This window comes from Coturnix japonica, chromosome 5, assembly GCF_001577835.2.
Source record: "Coturnix japonica isolate 7356 chromosome 5, Coturnix japonica 2.1, whole genome shotgun sequence".
NCBI lineage: Eukaryota > Metazoa > Chordata > Aves > Galliformes > Phasianidae > Coturnix > Coturnix japonica.
In genome coordinates this window covers 5,801,760-5,822,058 of record NC_029520.1, presented here as the reverse complement: position 1 = coordinate 5,822,058, position 20,299 = coordinate 5,801,760, and the positions used below count along the sequence as shown (strand labels likewise).

Sequence of the window (20,299 nt, the reverse complement as noted above, 5' to 3'; positions counted from 1 at the left end):
AGACAGAACTGATCTTTGCAGCAAGCAGTCATAAAATTTGTCCTTAACAGAATACAGGCGCAAGAAATAGTAGGGGCTTCTGAGGCTCAACACTGAGATGCAGATCAGGAAGTGATAGAAATTCAGTGTTTTGCTTTCACACCTTTTCTGAAAACACTGGCAATCTCCAGCAAATTCCACATTATATTCATTGCATTCCATTCTACTGAATGGAATGTGCATTTCCTGAAAAGTCTTCGATCCTGGAATGACAGTGTTTGAGGATATGATAACATTACACAGGCTTGTACAGGGATGCAGTAGTTGTATTCAATATTTAACTTCCACAACTCATTGTTCATCTAGTTTCAGGAAGCTGTATTATCGGTTTCAGCTAAATGCCATGCTCCTGAGAGTTTCTGCTAAATAATGGAGATGCCACAGGAGCCACAGCTCTGAACAGAGAGATCAAAAGCCAAACAGAATGCAGCTCTGAAATACAATTGTCCTTATAAAGACACAAACATAAAAATGCTGCTTCTAGCCACAGCAATTCTTTAACAATTCTATACAGAGGTGAACAAGTGCAACTCCTAAAACCAATCTCCTTGCTGAGAAAATAGAAATAAAAAGCACATCAGTAAAATGAAACAAATGTTTGCATTCGTTTTCTTGAAACTTGAATGGCTTCCTGCCATTGCAACACTGACTATAGTGGAAACTTCATAAGTTAAATAAGGTATTATATCCTGGGCATACCAACTAAGTGCTAAGTGAAATAAGAGTAAATTCTAACCCTTTGAGTGTTATTAGAGTACAGTCACAGTCTCTCCCTGCACAGTCAAGATCAGCAAGATGCAAAAACTGCTGAAAGCTGGAGGGCTCTGTGAATAAAAACAACTGTCTTTTATGTGGCAAGATCCCCTAGTAGAAAAGCAGAAGCATAACAGGAAGAGAAAGTCATCGCTTCAAGTTGCTTTGTTCAGCTCATTTCTACATCACTGTTCCTGTCTACACAACTCTTGCTTAAGTTTTCCTTTCAAACACTGATGATGCTGAATACTCATGTTTCAGGCACCCTTCTCCCTTTTTGACAGACTTTGTCCACCTAAAGCCTCAGCACAGTCATTTTTGCATTCATGCTGCAAAAAACACCTATTTTTCAGCACAGTCATCATTATTATCTCTGCATTTTTGCCAGCAATGAACAAAAGCCTGATGCCATGCTCACAAAAATCTGCACCAGAGAAGGGGACACACTGTTTCACAGCTGCTGTGCTGGTGTTGTTGCTGAGAAAGTGTTGCCCACACAGTTCACCCTTAATCAGACTGAACAGATGAAAGTCAGAAGGCACCACATCTGGACAACTTGGTGTGCAGTAGAACAGTCAAGATTGCAAGGCCAGTGTGCTCCACAGTCTTTAAACTGGTATGGGATCTGGTGTTATTGTATTGCAAGAGAAAGGTTGTCTTCATCTGTGATTTGACTCCAGGAGATCAGGCCTTCAGCCTAGTCAGAACTGTGATGTTGCAGTCAGAGTTGATGGTTTGTCCAGGTTCCAGGAAATCCAGAAGGATCACTCCTTTTCTATCCCCAAAAACAGTGCACCTCATTTACCTGCTGAGGGCTGTGTCTTGAACATTTTCTTTTATAAGGGAATTCAAACGTCACCACTCCATGGACTACCATTGTGACTCTGGCTCATAGTAGTGACACCATGTACATCTCATTACTGGTAAATGATACAATCCAGAAACCTGTCACTTTCAGCATCATAGTGTTTCAGTAGTTTTTACAAACTTGCATGCAGTGTTCTTTCTGTTCCTTCTTAGCATTCACGAGACTCATTTGGCATAAACTTTGTGATAATTCAGTGTTGCCACTGCCATTTCCAATGCATTGAAGCTGATATTCAGCTCCGTACATATTTCCCTGACTGTAATTCACCAATTTGCTTAACACACACTCCCATATCAGACACCATTTTGTCAGGCTGTCCCGCTGCCATCATCTTTCACACAGCAACAACTGTCCTACCATACCACCAACATCTGTCTCTTATGTCACAGGGCATTATAAAATAGGAGGAATTACTTTCAGAGCAGCCCTGGTATATAACAGTGTATAGGGAGTATGTATTTTTTTATTTTGAAAGACTGTGGAGGTACCAAACACAGTATTACAATGCTGTAGTGGAAAGGCTAAGTTAGGGCCTGAAGCAGTGATTGAGCACCTGGTGGAAAGGCAAGGCCAACCCAGGGGAGCTCAGGTGTATGCAATGTACCTGAGTGATCGGAAGGGGGGAAACCAGGATCCACCCCTTCTGAGACCTCATTTAAGGGTTGGCAGTGGAGGCAAAGGCTTGTTTTGCTGGAGCTCCCTGCTTTTCTGAGGCCTTTTGAAGGTAAGCAGCTCTCTTCGTTTCTGCATCTGTGGCTGCTGTATTTGGGCTTGTTCTCATTTGCTGTAGCTGAAGACTTTGCCACCCTGCTATTATTGTGGTACTTTCCATCCCATTATAGTGTTACGGATGCCAAATGTAATAGTGCAGCTTTATGTTCTGAAAAACTGGTTTTGTGTGATATGTCCAGGTTTGGCACTGCATACCAGCAGTTCTGGGGGAAGCCCTCAGAAGAGCAATCATGGAAAAAAAGAGAGTACCCTTTCAGAAATATAACCAAGAGCTTAGTCTTCACAGAGTAAGGCATTCCCTTGAAGGCAAGCCAAGCCCCGTTATTACAAATGGGTTTACTTCAAAAACAGGACAGGCATCTTCCACTGCTGTAGTGTTCCAAAACTCAAGCTCTGCTGAAATTATGGGGGAGGAACTATGCATCACTGAAGACCACTGGAATTTTATTTGATGGTGAAGTATTTTTATTACAGAAGTCAGCAAATGATGTCTTTAGGCTTCTTTGTAATTATACCTTCTAGTTAATGCTCTGGGATTACTCTGATTGCTCTGTAACTTCCCAGGAAGACATGGAGGATTTTAACATAGGGTATTGTTGTATGCTTAGGTATTCTCCCATATAATGAGTGTCAATAATAGATGTGTCACTTGAAGGTCTTTGCTGGTACTTTCGTGTCTTGGACTTTACTAAACAAAGAACAAAACTTGTCAACTTCAGAAATATTTCGGAATATTCCTAAATATTCAGCATGAAGAAAAAATGCTGTTCTGATTCTAGCATAACTGGTAAGGTTTTAAAAACCATATTATTCATTATATTGTTTACTAACAAGCTATGTTTACTATATACTATAATAGGGTTTTGAGAGATTTTTATTTACCTATTTTGTTTCAGAAGTTAGGACTTTGAACTTACCACATAATCATAGTTACTAGCTTCATCACGATCTCATTCAGGATATTGAAGAAATCCACCATCATCTTGGCTTGTTCTCCCATTTTCCCCATAGCAATGCCAAAAGCAATAAAGAATCCTATTAAACCTATTGAGGAGAAAAAGTTTTGAAAGCAAAAGTTTTTTAGCAAGATCTTGCACCTAGTCAGTGTCTTTGTGCTACCTCCTGATCCATTTCAGAGTGATTGTAGTGTGTTCTATGTCTCTCAGGTCTTTTCAACGTGAACTCACTCTCAACTTTCATGATCTTATTCTACAGACTATCCTTCAGTACTTTACCACGCTCTAATTTCATGGGTCAACTATATTTTTTCTTTCTTCTGAACCGGTCTGATCACCACAATCTTTCCACTGCAATGCAATTGTTAGAAACCACATGGCCTCCAGCAAATAGGAGAGGCAACAGAGTACAGCACCGTGACTGTTTTTTGTTGCTAAAATAGTTACTAGAGACCAAAAGCATATTTAACAAACTTGGCAGATTCAACCTGCAGACTAGTCAGTCTTGTAATACTAGAAGCAACCCCAGAACATACCTTTCACAGGTCAGGAGTAGCCTAGTTAAGAAGATGAAGGTGGGAGGAGAAGATTGGTATTGTACTTCAAGCTTAACCATTGCATTCACATTAAACAGATCACTGCTGATGGTTTCAGTGAGAGTAGATATCTAACCATAGATTCAAAATATGTAAAAATGGGCCCCCTAAATTTAGATGACTAAGGTGAGAAAGTATGGAGCGTTGCACCTGTCACATATGCCTTTGGAGCTGTCTCTCTAAAGCCAGCCCTCGCTTTCAACCAATTTTCAGTGTCCAGAGAGGGGATTATTAGCTGATACTGAAAGGTGGTTTCAAAGTTAAGGCATCAGTTGCAAGTTAATATTCAATCATGATACAAACTCGGTGTTTAAGAAGTGTGTGAACTCATGGGAAATTCCTAAGAAGAAACAGATAACAACAAGAAAAAGCATTCTGCAGAATGGAATTTGAGCTACCACTGCATGGGAAAGGGCACACTGTCTCATATCCTTACACTAGGCTTAGTGATAAACCTTTTTGTGGGTTTTAAGTAACCATTCTTTTGGATGTAAGGTCACTGTCTAGCAGCAACCTGTCTTTGCTGAGTCACTTAAAAAGGGCACTGAAGTGCATGTATGTGTGCTGTACAGCATAGAGAAACAATGGAATTGTTCAAAGACCAATTAACTTCCTGGAATTTAGACTCTACAAAGAAATATTTGTAGGTGATTTTGTTCTGTTAATTCCAGGCTAGCTGCTGCATTATTCAGAAAAGTCAAGTTGGCTAACATTTGCAGAAATTTGACTGGTTTGTGCAGTTCGTGCAACCTGGATGGCAATTCCTCAGCATTTTCACTTCTTCATTTATATGAAGAATGAACAACAAATATCTCTGCAACCTTTGAGAGACATCGGTTAAAACACCACAGTGAATATCCCTCCTAAACTATAGTTTTAACAGCGTGCATTTCCTTCCTGTAGGGAAGGAAAACTCATCCTTCTAGCTATTTTCTTACTTATGATGGGATAAGCAATGCACAAATTCCATGTTAAATATACTTAATCTGTTATATCTGAAATACAACTTCATTTTAGCACAAAATAAGAGATCTAAGAAAAAACTGCAGGTGATGGTAACAGCATGGCCAATGGGCTGCTGTCTCACATGGAGTGAAAAATTCTAATCTGCTCCTTTGCAAGAAAGCAGCTCTTGGATTTGTAATGCTTAAATTGCAGAGGAATGAGGCTCACAGTGGCAAGCCCAGTACAGTAGCTCCAGCTCTTCTTAAGCAGGCTGCTTCCCAAAGAGGAAAAAAAATGACCTCAGGTCAGTTTATTGTTATTATGCCCCCTTTTTAAGTAAAGCAGCCTCTGCCAGCCAATTCATCAACACCTGGAGAAGGTCTGCAGGCACAGCAATCGTTTGCTTAGTAGTAGCTGCTCATCAGCTGTAAGGGGTCTTTAAGGGGCCATTTGCCTCTAAAAAGTGAAAGCCTAGCGGTGAGAGAAAGCAGTGGTTTAAGTACTGCTATATGCTGTCTCACTGTGAGGGCAGTACCTATAAACACAGGTGTGGACCTTTGCCCTGTGAACATGCTGCCGCAGAGCACATGAATCTTTAAGCATGGGTGTGCTGATGAGCACTACAAATTGAGGGCTAATTTGAGACCAGTTTCACCCAGGTCTGCAAAGAAGGTGAAGGAGCACTCCTTTCTGAGCTGATAAAATTGAGTCTAAGCACAGAGGAGAAAGTAAGAGTAGTGTGGCAGCTCTTCGTTCCTTCATGCCTTCATCTCTGCTTGAACAGGTGCTTCAGGAAGGAGTGGGAGATAACCAAAACCTTTGTACCACCCCCACATGCTGGCTTGTACAGACAAGATGGCATGATGGCAGTTGTTCATAATGTGCAGCTGGTAAAGGTCAGCAGCCAAGATGAAAGAGAGAGTGAGTTGTGACTCAGAGATGTGTCAAGCCTCTCTGGGATTTTTCTTGGGTGGTGTGGTGCACACCCCACCTCTCACTGCAGGCTGTGCCTCAAGCCAGAATCTAGTTCAGCTTGCCCAAGAAACCTATTAGAAACAACAGAGCTCAAATTCATCAGAGGGGTGGGTAAAGCACTGCCTCTGTTTTGCCAATATGCATTACTATTAGTCTAGATGGGCTACCTCTAGGATGAAAGGATATTTTGTATACCTCCTACATTGTTCCCCACTGTACTCCAAATAATTCCTGTAAAGCTGCCATTCCAGAATAATTCTCTCGGTTCTGTGATATCATCATAGTTCTACCAAAACCATTTAGTTTTCATCTAAGAGACCAAAGGAAAGTCAGTAGGTGATAATGTTTGATGGCTATTTGTGGAGATTGAATTTGTTCTGAGGAGCAAGATTAGTTAACGCTGACTACCCAGTCACAGACAGAAGCTGCATCATACATATGATTTAGATTTTTGACAAGCAAGAAGTTTTCCTACCCAGGACGTTCATGCCATCCTTAAATTCAAGTCCCTTCTTAATGACTAGCTGGGCTTCTGGTGGTGCTTCACGTGCTGTCTCGTTCATCAGAGCAAAAGCAGAGTCAGTAACGTTAGGTGGCTCTTCAATGGGTGGTGGCACCAGCACTTTCTTGGTGACAGTTTGGATCTGAAGGCAATAAAAAGGGAGGATGAGAGTGGAAGTAGACTGGATGAAGTCCATATGGGAGATTGGGAAATAATAAAAACTTGTGATTCCAGAGAACTAGATTTTTAAAGGATTAGGCACACATTCCACAACCTTTTACCCCTTCTTCCAAAAATAAGTTTGTTTTTCAATGGTTTCAAATGACATGCAGTCCTGGGAATCTTCACTGTATCTCTGGTGTGAGAGAATGGCAAATATTCCTTCTTGCTACTGTGTAATGTTTCACAGATAGCTAGCCTCTTTGTCCAGATGGTTCACAAATGGTTCACAGATTGTATGTTGCCCATTGATGTAGTTCATTTAGCACTGAAAGTTGGGTATCTCTAAAATCAGTCACAGCAGCAACTCTACAATAAGGCTTGTTATTTAGGATATTTACTTAAAACATTAAAGCACTTAGAAATTCCACTACAGATGCTTAAGACAGAGGTCCTCAGCCTTTCACTGCATGCGGTCATAGCACTTACAACCTCACGCCTAACACTGAGTTTAGATTCTAACAACGTCTGAAGCCTGCAAGCTATTTGAATGTTGAAGTTGTTTAGACATGACGGCCCATTTCTCTGTCATGGTGCTTAACTTAAATCTCTTCTGGAATTTTTATTGTGAATTAAGAATTTTTTTCTTGACCATTAGAAAAAAAAATCAACTGTTACAGAAACTCCATGATGGTCGAGTTCAGTAGCCAGATGAGCTATATCAAAATGGCAGTTTAAGCCCTTAATTGCTTGTAGAACCCCCATGTTGATCACTGCTACACAGCACCACTGTTGTGTATGCTTCAAAACCAGTTCTTGCAAGAATTTTGCAAATTTTCTTTCTCCTGAAGCAACCTGGAAACTTTGAGTGCTTGCAGAGAAACTCTGCACAAATGTCTGCATTTAAAGGAATTATTTTTTTCTCTTAACTCATTTACTGAGCAATTAAGGACTAATGGAAGACAAGTTCAGTGTGGAGAGGATTGTGACTGACTTAGAAAATGAAAAGTGACTTTGTGACAGAGGTGTGCACTGGCAGTTAATTTGGAATCTGAGAAGAGGAAATTTAGGAAGGCTATAAGCTCAAAAGGGAGCATCCTTCATGTGCCACTGAAATTACCAGGACTGTGTCCATTGACTGCTATGGGCTTTGAAATGAGTCTGCATTGGTGAACTTAAGAAACAAGCAATGGAATTGGTCACCTATGAGTAATTAAGTGACTTAACAAATCAATATTACACACACTGAAAAAGCAGTATTGAGGTTCTAACGAAACTATTTTACATGGTAGCTTAATTTTTTCTCTCGTGATTTTTCCCTTTACCTAGGTATTTTTACCTAGGTATTCAGTCATTTTCAGCAGACCAGAAATTTAGTTCTCTCTTCCATAGTTTAAAGTAGGGAAAGAAAGAAAAAACATAAGCACCCTGTACTCCCCACACTCCATTTAGCAAAAACACATTTCACATTACATGCGGTGTTTGGCCAACCACGGTTTGACCACATGACTGACATTCCCATGATGATCTGGAAATACTGAGAATGTTCTCTCATTTAAATCCCCAAGGACTGTGTGTTTTTATGTGGAGGACTGTGGAAGAAGTGAAGCAATTCAAGTCCTTTTGGCATCTTAGGTTGCCCTCTGTTCTCTCACCCCCATGGCCTCTTCTGCCTTCCCCCCTTTCTCTTCAGCCATAACCACAGCTCATGCAATTCCACTTAGGAGCGTTTAAGGGCATATTTGGCAACAAAGCCTATTTCATTTAAAAAAAAAAAAAAAAAGTCTGCATTACTGCCAAAAAACTTAGCTTTAGGAAAAAGCAGCTCACATACAAGAAATTTTTTAAGAAGAGATCAGCAAGTCTGCCTTTCTCATTTCCTTTACATTTCCATGTAAGTGAAGCCATTTTTATTAAGGATTAGTGAAAAGCTTTTTGACAAATGTTATGTATGAAGCAAGCAATGCAGGCTCTAACATCTTTCTTTCCCAGCATGCCTCAAACTTGACCTGATGGAGCCACCTGTGGGTGGGTCAGCCACCTGAGTGTATTATCCCCATGTAGGACTGTAATCTCTTTATATTACTGAAGTTGTGGGAAGTTTGGTTTCAGAGTATGTTTTCACTGGAAACCAGCCTGAAGATCATCCATTCATTATACGCAGGGCACTATGGAACTATCAACTTTGTAACTAATGACCAAGATCAAATTCAGTGAGAGTCAAAGATCCTGTAAGTCATCAGGCACTTGGTGCCAAGACAGCATTAATTCTCTTACATATTGCATAAAAAGTAAGGGGAAGTTTTTAAGATCACTTAGTAACGAGCTAAAAATAACTTTTTAAAAAATCTATGAAATGAAATAATAATTACTAAACAAAACAGCTAGAAATAATGCTCTTTCATTTACCTGATTAAGTCCTCAGACCTGTATTTCTCTTTGCATAATTTCTGTCATTCTTTCACTGAGTAGTGACATTACCTCTGTAGACAAACTTGGTCAGTAAGAGAGGTTTTAAAAAATATTAGGAAGGAGTAGGGTTTACCTGCTGAAAACATGCTTGGACTAGATTTTCAGGGAACAGGTTTCGGATCAGATCCAAGAAAGCATCCAGACTAGATACTTCATCATTCTTCTTCCCTTGACCAAGCTGTTTCTTGAGTTTTGGATTCCCTGGATGGATAGCTAAAACCAGAATCACACCCAGCACGGCAGCAATAATAGTGGTGGACATGTAGTAGACCATGGCTCTTGTTCCCAATCGGCCACTTGCTTTAGCATCTAAACCAGATAGTCCTGCATGTGTTTTATTTTTAAGAAACAAACAAACAGAGACTCAATATCCAACTCAATAAGCATCATAGACAATGCTGTATAATTTGCAAGTGTTAATGTCTGTCTACTTTTTCACTTTGTGAAATTCTTGCTGAAACTTCTTCCTCCAAATCTTATGTGAACAATGTCTGCTGTTACTACTTTATAGAGAATAATTTGAGATTCCATCTGAATGCACGTCAAATAATTCATACCATCCTTTGCTTTCGTCGCTGCATATTGTTCATGTTCTGGATGACAGCTCAGATTTAAGAAGGCAAGGCATTCTACTGTCATGAAACTTTAATTCACAGGGTTCAATGCAGGAATTAGGTGGAAAAAAAAACACATTAAGAAAATTCTAATCTTCAAGACGGTGTTATGTCAGCATGTTTTTGAAAACAAATTCACTGGAGCATCTATCAAAGTCAAAGTAAATTAACTCCACACACTACAACAGCAAAATCCCTGACAGGATCACACACACAAAGCAAACCAGGTGATTTCTGTAGCAAGCACCTTAAAGTATTTATGGCTAATAGATCTTACCTGTGATTAAACTGGAGATAATTAAAGGGAGGATCAACATTTTTAGCATCCTCATAAGTATATCTCCTGGGAAGGCTGTTAACATGATGATGTCAGGGTCAATAGGTGTTGCTAGACGAAGAAGACCCCCACATAATGCACCCAGGATGACACCTGGAAGGACAGTAAAACAGAGTAGATGGAAAAGAAAAACATACATGAATTTATCCATGTTCATTGATTACTTGTCAGAAAAGCCTAGAAGAAAATGGCTATGGAAGGTGGCTGTTTTTAGGTAGAGAAACTGATTCTGGAAGGCATGACCCTCTGATAACAGTTGTAACATGCTTACCATATATCTCACAACTAAAGAGAAATAGTCCTGAGTTTGCATCTAATATGCTATTTTGCTTCTGCATTGTATTCTCCCCAAAATATTATTGAGGTTTGATAATACTGCATAGTTCTTGTAACACACCGCGCGGGAGTTAAATGCAGGCAGATTGAGGCACTGAGATGTAGTGATGTATAGGTCATTCAGGGTTGGGATTCTTCTCAGTATGACATCTAGTTCTCAGTGTAAGAATGATACTGCTTGAAAGTAAAATAGCATAAGTAGCTATTTTACAGTCTAGGAAAAGCCCTACAGAAAAGCTAGAATAATCATGAGAGGAAACCAGATTCAAGGCCTGGGGTTTTTTGGAGGGGAGTATCAGTCATTTACTAGCAATGTGGTCATCTCTGATTTTATCAGCACGCTACTAAGCTAAGCAGAGAATTAAGCTAGGAAAAGACCTAGTCAATTCCAGCTTCCCTCAAACTCCAAGTCCTGATCGATCTTCCAGGCAGCCAGGCACCACTTTTCTACTCAAAACAGAAATTACTCCTATAGAGCTGTTATTCATCCTTTAAAGTGTCTGTAAGGTAACACGTTAAGAAAACTTGGTTGAAGAAAAATGTGGTTCTTGGTACTAATTTATTGCTACCTTGCTTTGATGGACTGCTTCCTTTTCTTGTGGTACTAACACTTTCTAATAGTCATTACCATTACCACAAAGAATTTCTTCATCACAAGTGTACTGTTAGAACACCTAAAATCCTCTCTCAGGGCTGAAGCTGTTAAAGTCCTGTCTACATGAAAAAAGGCCACATTTACTTCCATATCAGGGTCTTCATAAATGGGTATTTTATGTCTACATTTAGGATGCTTTTGTCTTTTTTGTTTTAATCCCAGATTCAACTGTAGCAAAACTTGACAGCAGAGCTTAAGTTGTGATTTGCAGCAATGATGACTCTTTGAAGTATCAGTTTGATACAGTGCAGAACATACACTTACTTAAAACTTTTATGGAATTGCATCAGCCACCTTCTAAAGATGATTCAGTGCAAATACTGTGTCTAAACACTTCAGCAGTGTGTGTTTTGAAGGCTTAGAAATACGGCTGTGAAATCTGCAGCTCATGACCAGCTGCTGTTAGTCTTTCAAACAATAACAAAATTGAGTATGTCTATGAATTTGCTGCGTTATGCTGTTAGGCTTTCAGTGAAAATGAGCCAGGCGAACAGCCAGGGGACTACAATAAAATGTCAAACTGTTCCATATTTGGAAACTGCTAAAGCCAGAGGTAATGTTTAAGATGAGATCACTGGCTTACAGCTATAGAGTGTGGGGAAAATACTTAACAGCAGAATGTGAGCTGAGAGATAAAAAGATGAGGAAAAAGTAAATTTTGAAAGTTTTTCTCCTTTTTCAAGTAACAGAGTAAAAATGTGCAGAGCATTTTGTTTTACTGAATGACACTGACTTGACTTGACTTGACTTGGGGCTTCGGTGACATTTCATTCAAAACCACTGACAGTGGGTAGCTCAGCTGTGTGGACTTGTTCCATGTTGCATTAGTAACACCCTGCACAACTCAACTAGAGGGACAGTCTCTAAAGGTGTCCTGCTCACTGTCTGACTGTTCAGATAGAACAGCATATGAGCAAAGAAAGGGGCTGGGGTCTTACAACAACAAGCACTGATCCTCAGAGCACCCAGACAGGTGGATGTAGCTTACCAAATACAGTGAGAGTCAGAAGCAGGTTCCTGCGGAGCGACTTGAAGAACTGCACACATATGTTCCCAGATCTGTGCTCCACTGGACTCAAGTGACTTTCATGCATCCTCACTTCTACTTGCTTCGGCATATTGTTGGCACTAGAATAAAAATGAAAATCAAGTAACAGAGCAGCAGATGCCAAAAGGGAGAGGAAAGCCTGGATTATTTCCTTCATATGTAAGTGGGGTTTCTAATGCATATTCCATCGCTTCCCACATTTCATAAACACTGTATCTTTACTGCTCTAAGGAGAGAGGTCTTTGAAATGTTATGGTCTGATATGACTCTTCTAAAGGTGTGGCCATTAGGGTACTGTTTGGAGCTCTCTCTGCTAATGCAATGAAATCACAGGACACCCGAACTGGTTCATGGATTAACTTATTTGTCATGACCTGGGAAATCTGATTTCCCCAGAGATTGTGGCTGTCCACTGAAATAGGGAAGATGGCTGAAAAGCAGCTTCTATTAACAGAAAAAATGTGGTTTAATACCTTGTTTAATTCCAATCCAGGGGGAAAAAAAAAAGTTTAAAAATGAAGATCTGTTAAAAACAACCCATTCCAGAATATTTTGTGTAAGATTCCCAAAACTTTTCAACAGTAATATTTTCTAGTAATGTAATCAAAATGCAGAGGTCAAAATAATCTCTTTTAAGTTCTAATGAGATTTGATCAACAGCTACTGAAAAAGACATAAAATTACTCATTCTGCATGAAAGCCTTTGGCTTCATTGAATTTTTAATGTTTAAAGGAAAACATATGTATATGTGTCCATATATGTGTATATTTACATATTACAAACTGTTATATATTTGAGTGATACACATAAGTGTAGGCCTTTGAAAAGGATGCTTCAGACTTTTTTAGTGCCAGAGAAATCATTAGCAATATATTGATTTTTTTAATATGCAAAAGCTTTAAATATATTTTGGAAGAAAAAAAACACTACAAATACTACTGCAAATAAAACACTTTCCACAAACCTTAAAGCCATCTACTTAAATATGAGAAATATCAGAAGAACAGCTAAAACACGATTCTTATTAGCAAGGGGAAAAAAAGGAAAGAAAAAGATTATGAGATCTGGTCTTACACCAGTTTAGGACAAGACTTTAGGAAGAAAAAGAACAAAAAACAAATCTGCATCTATAGTAATAGATTGATGTTTACAGACCTTAAAAACATGATAGACAAAACTTGGATGCTCCATCACTTTTTAAACCAAGATATATTGTCCCGCTAGGAGACTGTCTGGAGCACGCCATTATGACTGCCACAGAAACAGCAAGCTAAAGCATCTCCAGCGAGGTAAAACAGTGCTTTATTATTCATGGCACGCTTCACTGTCTTCATAAAGTTTATCAATAGAAGTTAGAAAAATAGTTCTGTGATGTTCCTTCTGAAAGTGAAATGGCATTTCTTTCCAATCCACCTGGTTGTTAAAAAAGCAGTGCCAGTTAAAAACATATCGGGCTATATGTTATTTTTAAGAGACACAGGAGACTCCTAATTGTTGTGATTTAGATTTTGTACCTTTTATATTTCATATTGATAAAATGTACTTCTGATGGTGGAATAGCAAATAAGAATATTTGTGCATGTTCTGACAGCTCAAATGAGTGGCATACCTTCTTGGAAATATGTGAGCACAACTATCATATATATAAGAATTAGGGGACAGTGTACTGTTACTTGAAGTGCTATAGGAAAAATGAAATAGCATCTGTAGTGTTCATGCACATGGATCACAGAGATGTGAAATTACAGGTGGAAGCATGCCACTGAATTAAGGAGACTGGGATCTAAACTGTATAACTAGGGACAGCTTCCAGTCTCACTTGTAGGCTGGATATAAGCGCAGCGCTTGTTTAGACCTACATTCACTGAAGGCTGATTATATAGTCATCCGAAATTCTGAAATTTGGGCAGTTAAATGTAATTCAAAAGAAAATATTAGTAGGTCTTCCAGTAGCCAATTACTAACAGAACTAGAATGAGTCAGTAAGCAGTAGCCCCTACTGAAGCCACATGTCTATCCAGGCCAGGTTTAGTCTGGTGTTCCAGACTGGATACTGTCCCTTTCCCACACCTATAGCTTCACACTGTTTGTGGAAAAGCTACCTCACAAATACTTGCTGCAGGCTATGCTAAATGCCATTTACCTAATTGACAGACAACAGAAGATACCGTTCCCTGCCACTGTTGCCCATTAAACCCTCAAAGGCAGAAGCAGGCCTCTGGTTCTACTACTGTATCCAAGGCTTATTTCTGTTCCCACTTGTGTCTAGGCGACATCTGGGTATTTGCTGGCACTTGCACTCCTTGCCCTTGGAGCCTGGTCAGCATCCAAACAAAAGCTCACAAAATGTGGGGATGGTGGCTCTCCTGCTGCAGCTGCCACTCAGGATTACATCCCAGGTGCACTGAATCCAGCCCTGCTTGGGGTTCTCAGACAATACAGAGCTACTAAGTTACAGCAAACTCTTGTATCCAAGTATCACTGATATGAGAAGGAAATGCAGACACTTTAAAGGCATTTCTATGTTTTCAGGAACTTCTTTACCATGGTGTGTTTTTCTCTGAAGTGCAAAAACGAGTTTTGCACCCCGCAGTTCCTCAAGATTGCAAGCAAACCTCTGGCAAGGACAGAAATTCTGACTGGTATGTAATTTCTGTGTTTTTATTTTGTTTTCAAAGAAAAGGACCTAACACAAAAATATGTTAACTGTGCAGATATGTTATAAAAAGTGTTGACAAGTGGATATAATCACGTATAAAATGGGACCACAAAGAACAATTATCTAAGCATCTGCACAGTTAGCGCTGCTCTTAGCACTGAGATTTCTATCACCAGACTAGAGACAAGGCTCTTGAGGAGGCTGTTGGGTGCTGGGGGTTGGGTAAGGAAGACAAAGCTCCTCTCTGAACAGTAAGACAAGATTCTTGTCTAACAATGACTTAAATCAGAGTTTTGCTCCAGAAATTTTCTATGCAGTTACTAGGTGATGAAAATCTGCTTGACCTCTGAATCATGGAAGTAAACTTGGGTCTTATGGACTGAGCCTGAGGTTGAATTCAGTGAACTAGCTCCATGTTAATGGAACCTCTGTACATAGGTATCATGAGACAGCACAAGCTGCATTTCTGCAGATGTGATCTCTCAAACGTGCTGATGATCACCTTCGCTGAATAAGCTGTTGTTCCACTACGTGGAGCTTCCAGGGCTATTCAAACCAGCCAAGCATTCTGAATGCTCATCTGAAACACATCAGACCAAAACCTCTTTTAGTCTAACGTCACTGAAGCTAGAACACTGTAATACAAATTAGCTCTGCTCATTATTTTCATATGTCCTAATGACAAGCAGCCAAACAGCTAAGCTGTGGAATAGGTCCACAGAGAAGTGTAAGAACTGAGGCCTTCAAATTAACGTGTTTTCTGCCAACTCCGGGCACTGGAAAACACTGATGAGACTTGTAAAAACATAAAGCAAATACTGGAAAATGTGTAGCCATGTGAAACAGCTCATACCACAAGCTAGATGCATAGAGTGGCTTTTGAACAGCAAGTATAACCTTCTGCCTAGCCCAGCTCTCCCGTCCTTCTCTGTTCTGAGGCAGCACTTACCTCTAGAAGAGGAGCTTCTTTAAGCCCACAAAATCTTACTATTTTTATGCACCTTAGTAGTAAAGAAATGTCTCAAAATGAACACAGTCTGTATTTTTACCTGCTCTGCCAAGGCAATACACTCATGCATCAAGTAACAGAAATAACAGAACTCAACTGCAGTTTTCCCACCCTTCAAGCAAGGAAGCAATCTCCTTCCTGAGTAAGCAGGAGGTCATTTGTTCTTTCCAGTGTCCCACATCCCTACAGCCTGCACAAGGACAAAATCTGTCCCAAAGCATTTGATTTCAGATTACCTAAACATTTGTTGTTAATTTTGCCTGTTATAGGGCTCATCTGTTTCTCTACAATTTTTAAGCTGCTGTTTGTTTCGCTTTCTGGTTATTAGGCATAATTGTGTGAAAATGTAGGAAAACAATTCATTAAAACTTCAGGGCCTCTGGGGTTTTCAGTCCTACTTCCTTCAAACATTTTTCTTAGGCTTTATTTTATCTCTCTCTGGGAAAGTCTGCTGTTATATTTCATTTTCACTCCTTTCTTTCCCACATTCCCAGTGAAGGCTCTGTGTGTAAGGGGATGAAAAGATAATTTGCTTTTTGCACAAAAAAACCCAACAAAATGTAAACTCATTTCCTCACAAAAGTTAGGGGTTAACAACTAGCATAGCACTGAAGTGACAATACCCTTTTAATTCCAATCAGTTATTGGAGCACATACCCAGTCTGACATCAACCTAGAGCAGAGACCATGCAGAAAGAATGGTCTGTGATTTAAATGAGAAATGTGGGCAAAAATCATAATGAGGCTTGCAAAAACAGATGCTGAGGACAGGGCAAATTAGCAGTGATGGTGTTTAGTCTGCATAAGGTATTCCAGCTGTGCCAATTAATCAAGTAGTATCAGTATAAAAGTCTGCTTTGGTTAATTTGAATTTTTTGCTTTTTGGTTTTGGGGGATGGTGAGCTGCTTAGATCAGAGGCTCTTGTTAGTATAATAAATGACTATTTTAGAGCAGGACAATCAAATGAGGGTAATCAATTGTTTGAGACTTGTCAAGGTAACTTGTGGGGGTATAGTAAGCTTTACACAGTAGTAGAGTAACTTAGGTTTCTATCATTACCTTTGGTAACAGGAACAGCACTCTTCCTGGAATAAAGCATTGCTTTATCTTTTGTGGCAGTTATTTCAACCTGGGCAGCTAGAGCTATTCTTGAGAAAACAGCTCTGGACATGGCAGCCATGTTCTGGGAACATCTCTTGAACTGGATGTTTGCTGTCAAACCAAGTGAGGCTCTATTTTAAGTGATGAGGTAAGCAGCAGACATAAATGTTAGCACTAGAAGAAATGGCCTTTTTAGGAAGGTGAAAAAATTTGCTCGACCTCAAAATAAAAAGCTCGTTTATCTAATGTTGAGACGGGTGTTGCAAATGTTGTCACCAAAGAGTCATGACAAAAAAGGTATTATGATGTTTGCTATATAGTAATTTTGATGAGTACTCACTTTCTGAGATCATTCTAGCACTCAATGGAATTGTATGGGAGTAAGTGAGAGCTTAATCTACCCTAAATGAAATTTGCTAACAGTAATGTTTGGCGTAGGGTTATATCTCTTCCTGGGAATACAGGAGAATTAATGTAACTCCAGTGATTCTGGGGCACGTGCTCTGTTTGTGACTAACAGATCTGTTCCACCTCAGTCTTCACCTGACCCCGCAGGAAAGAGTCTGCTATGACTGTTAGATGGATGATGAGCCCATCATCAAAACTTATGGATAATATCACTAGGGCAAGAGGGATTTCATTTGTGGGATGCCAGGAGTCTAGATCGTCTGCCACAACACTTATGAAGGATGGCCTGAGCACCAGCCTCCTAGTTTCATGGTAAGCTCTCATGCAAAAACACACAACTACCAAAGGCATGTTTAGTCTGTGTTAATGAAGGGTTTATTTTGAGTCTTTCACTAAGCTCTTCTATTCAGTTTTAACTGTGCTGTGTTGGGTTTTCCTAGTTATTTGCAGGACAGTAATGAATTCTGATTGGAGACTGTCATTGACCATGAAGTCTGGTTTGACATAGAGACTGATATAAGCAACACCCTGCAGCATGACTTGCTTTTTGCAGTAGGAGAAGGAGATTTTTCCCTGAATCCTTTTACAACTATATTATTTCTGCCAAGTTAGCATTTAGTATGCAATCTCCAAGTTTAACATAATCAGATCTAGATAGATGACTTGAGGCATCCCCACAGAACCTGCAGGGAAGAGTGGCCTAAGCGAACACACTGCTCTCCAAATTAGTTTGCAGTAACATGCATCATATTCTTCTGATGTTTTAAAATATTGTTCTTTGAGGTCATTTAAGGAAAAAAAAATAAAAATCTTCATGATCTCCCTGAATTTGCAAACTTTGAACTTAGGTTCAATTTGTTTGCATATTTAAGATGCTATTGGAGGTGGCACAAAAGTTTCCGATGACCAGATGCTACCTTCAGCTGTTTCTTCAGCTTTTGAATGTGGCTTGGGAAGCTTAATTGTACAGTGGGGAAAGTGTAGTTCATGGGCTTTTTGAAAGCAGAAGGAAAGAAAATGAAGTATAATGTGAGAATTGTTAAAAAATCACATGGTCCCTTTTTTTTTTTTTTTTTTTTTTACCTGTTTATGCACATCTTTCTACAAATACCATCAAGATTTTTCTTTTTTCTTGTGTTTAATGTTTGACTGACTAATATAGGTACATAGCACTTTGTGACATATCATGGAAAAGTAAGTGAGTCTCTATGGAGAGGCTGTGAATGAAGGTTCATTTCTCATGGAACTCTGTGCCATAAACCACATGAAACTAGCAGATCTTATTGAATCACGCTGGTCATGTTAGAATGAAGATGATTGTATTTTACACCTGGCAATGTAAGTGAAGACCTGGAAATACAAAGGCAAGTGAAATCCTGATTTATTTTTTTTTGTTTTAACTTTGGAAGTTCCAGGTAGCTGTGGGGGAGAAAGAAATTGAGATGACACCTATGTGTTTTTTGTTGTGATAGGGACAAGGAGCTACATCAGCACACAGTTGGGGCACTACAAGCAGCCATTGCTTCTTGTGGTGTCTCACACCCACTCATAAGAAAACCTGGTTTTAACACCAGTGGTTGCGTGTGTACACTTTAGCAAATTAACTAATTTTATAATTCAATGGCATGACAAAGCCTGACAGAAAGAGGTTCAGTTCCAGTTCCCAAGAAAATGGGGAATGTGCTTTTCCAGACCTCATAGAGACAAGATCCAGAAAGTTTCCACAGTCCTGGGAAAGGAACATCTGCAGCACTTTACTAAAACAAAAGTAAATTCATGGGAGATCCCCTCATTGCAAAACTACCAGAAAGCCTCCAAGTGCCTATTGTGTCTGCATGCGATGACCAGTCTACCTAGTGGAGCAAATGAGGGAAGACTTCATGCTCTTTGTGTGAGTATTTCAAGAGTGAAATAATATGCCCTTAATAGAGATTAGCTGTAGGTTTTAAGAAGACAGGGTTTGTAATATATTTCACATTTTAGCAGACAAAGTTTCCGTGATTCTTCCTATTTGCTAGGTCCTCTGATTCACACCAAGTGAAGATGTGGCTACAAACTCTTTTTCTAACAAGTCTTTAAATTTGATGCTGACATGTGAAACTTTGGCACTATCCTTTTACTACATCTGCTCTTCTGGTTCTGAATCTCAAGCCTAATAAACCTGAAAAAATCAAATTCTACTATGACACAGTAAAGATAAACTTCAAAGTTTTAAACCTTAAAAGGACTATCAGTTCTCTGAGGAAGGACAATTGCTGGGCTTTTTTCTTGTCTGGTGTAAACAAGGTGTATTTCCATCTACAGGGATCATAGTCTATCACTGGGTTTAAAGTGAAAGAAAAAAATAATAGTTTTAAAACACACAGTACCATAACCATTGTAAATATGATCATTTATTACCTTAATGATGCACGTGTGGAATAGTTTTTTAACTGCCAAATTTCTGATAGGGCTTTACAGTAGTGTAACAACCTGGGAGCATTGCCTTGCATGCTTCATTACCTCAGAATTATGTACTGAGACTGAGATGGAGAGTAATAGAATTAAAGATGAATCATATTATTATGGCAAAGGATATAATAATGTGCTTTGTGTAAAAATTATCTACTTACATGCTCAGAAACTCAGAGGCAAGTAAAATCATGATCTTGCATTTACCTCTACCTGGGGTGCGCCAGGTAACGCAAAGAAAAAGGCTATGAAATGACTGGGGATTAACCCAGCAAAGATTATTAAACTAGTTAGATTGGGCAAAGATCAGAAATGTAGCAGCTCCTAGGCATGCTGTCTGGGACAGCACAGAGTGAAGTGTTGGGGTTTTTTATAGATATAATTCAGTGTTGTTCACAGAAACACAGGCTGAACAAGGAGCTCCAATTGAGACGGTATGAATTAATTTTGTCACGATGACAGGAAACTAAATGCAAACTCCAAGTTTTTCCTATTGATTTATTTCTTGAGCAACGGCTCTTGAAACACTTTTTCTTCAAGTAAGTTCTCCCAGGACTGTCAGTAAAAGAAACCTTGTCAGTGATTTTGGACCACATCACTGCACAGAGCAAGCACTTAGTGGGCAGATAAACTTCCATGGCTGAATGAGTGCATCACAACTCTACCACTAAATGAGCTTAAA

General features: G+C 39.4%; 1 protein-coding gene and 1 long non-coding RNA gene across 4 annotated transcripts in view; one reads left to right on the top strand and one right to left on the bottom strand.

Moving 5' to 3' along the window:
• Nucleotides 1-20,299, bottom strand: part of SLC1A2 (solute carrier family 1 member 2) — an 81,598-nt gene that overhangs the window by 23,295 nt on the left and 38,004 nt on the right. For all 3 annotated transcript variants that reach the window (XM_015863576.2, XM_015863577.2, XM_015863578.2), the window contains 5 exons: nt 11,928-12,067; nt 9,889-10,041; nt 9,071-9,321; nt 6,340-6,508; nt 3,310-3,436 (listed from right to left, as the gene is read on the bottom strand). In XM_015863576.2, coding sequence (XP_015719062.1) covers nt 3,310-3,436; nt 6,340-6,508; nt 9,071-9,321; nt 9,889-10,041; nt 11,928-12,067 — 840 coding nt within the window. The remainder of the gene's footprint in view (nt 1-3,309; nt 3,437-6,339; nt 6,509-9,070; nt 9,322-9,888; nt 10,042-11,927; nt 12,068-20,299) is intronic.
• Nucleotides 9-18,546, top strand: LOC107314389. Its single transcript, XR_001555395.2, has 5 exons — nt 9-2,384; nt 14,521-14,630; nt 16,777-16,906; nt 17,295-17,478; nt 17,617-18,546. It is a non-coding gene; the product is annotated as an uncharacterized LOC107314389 (long non-coding RNA).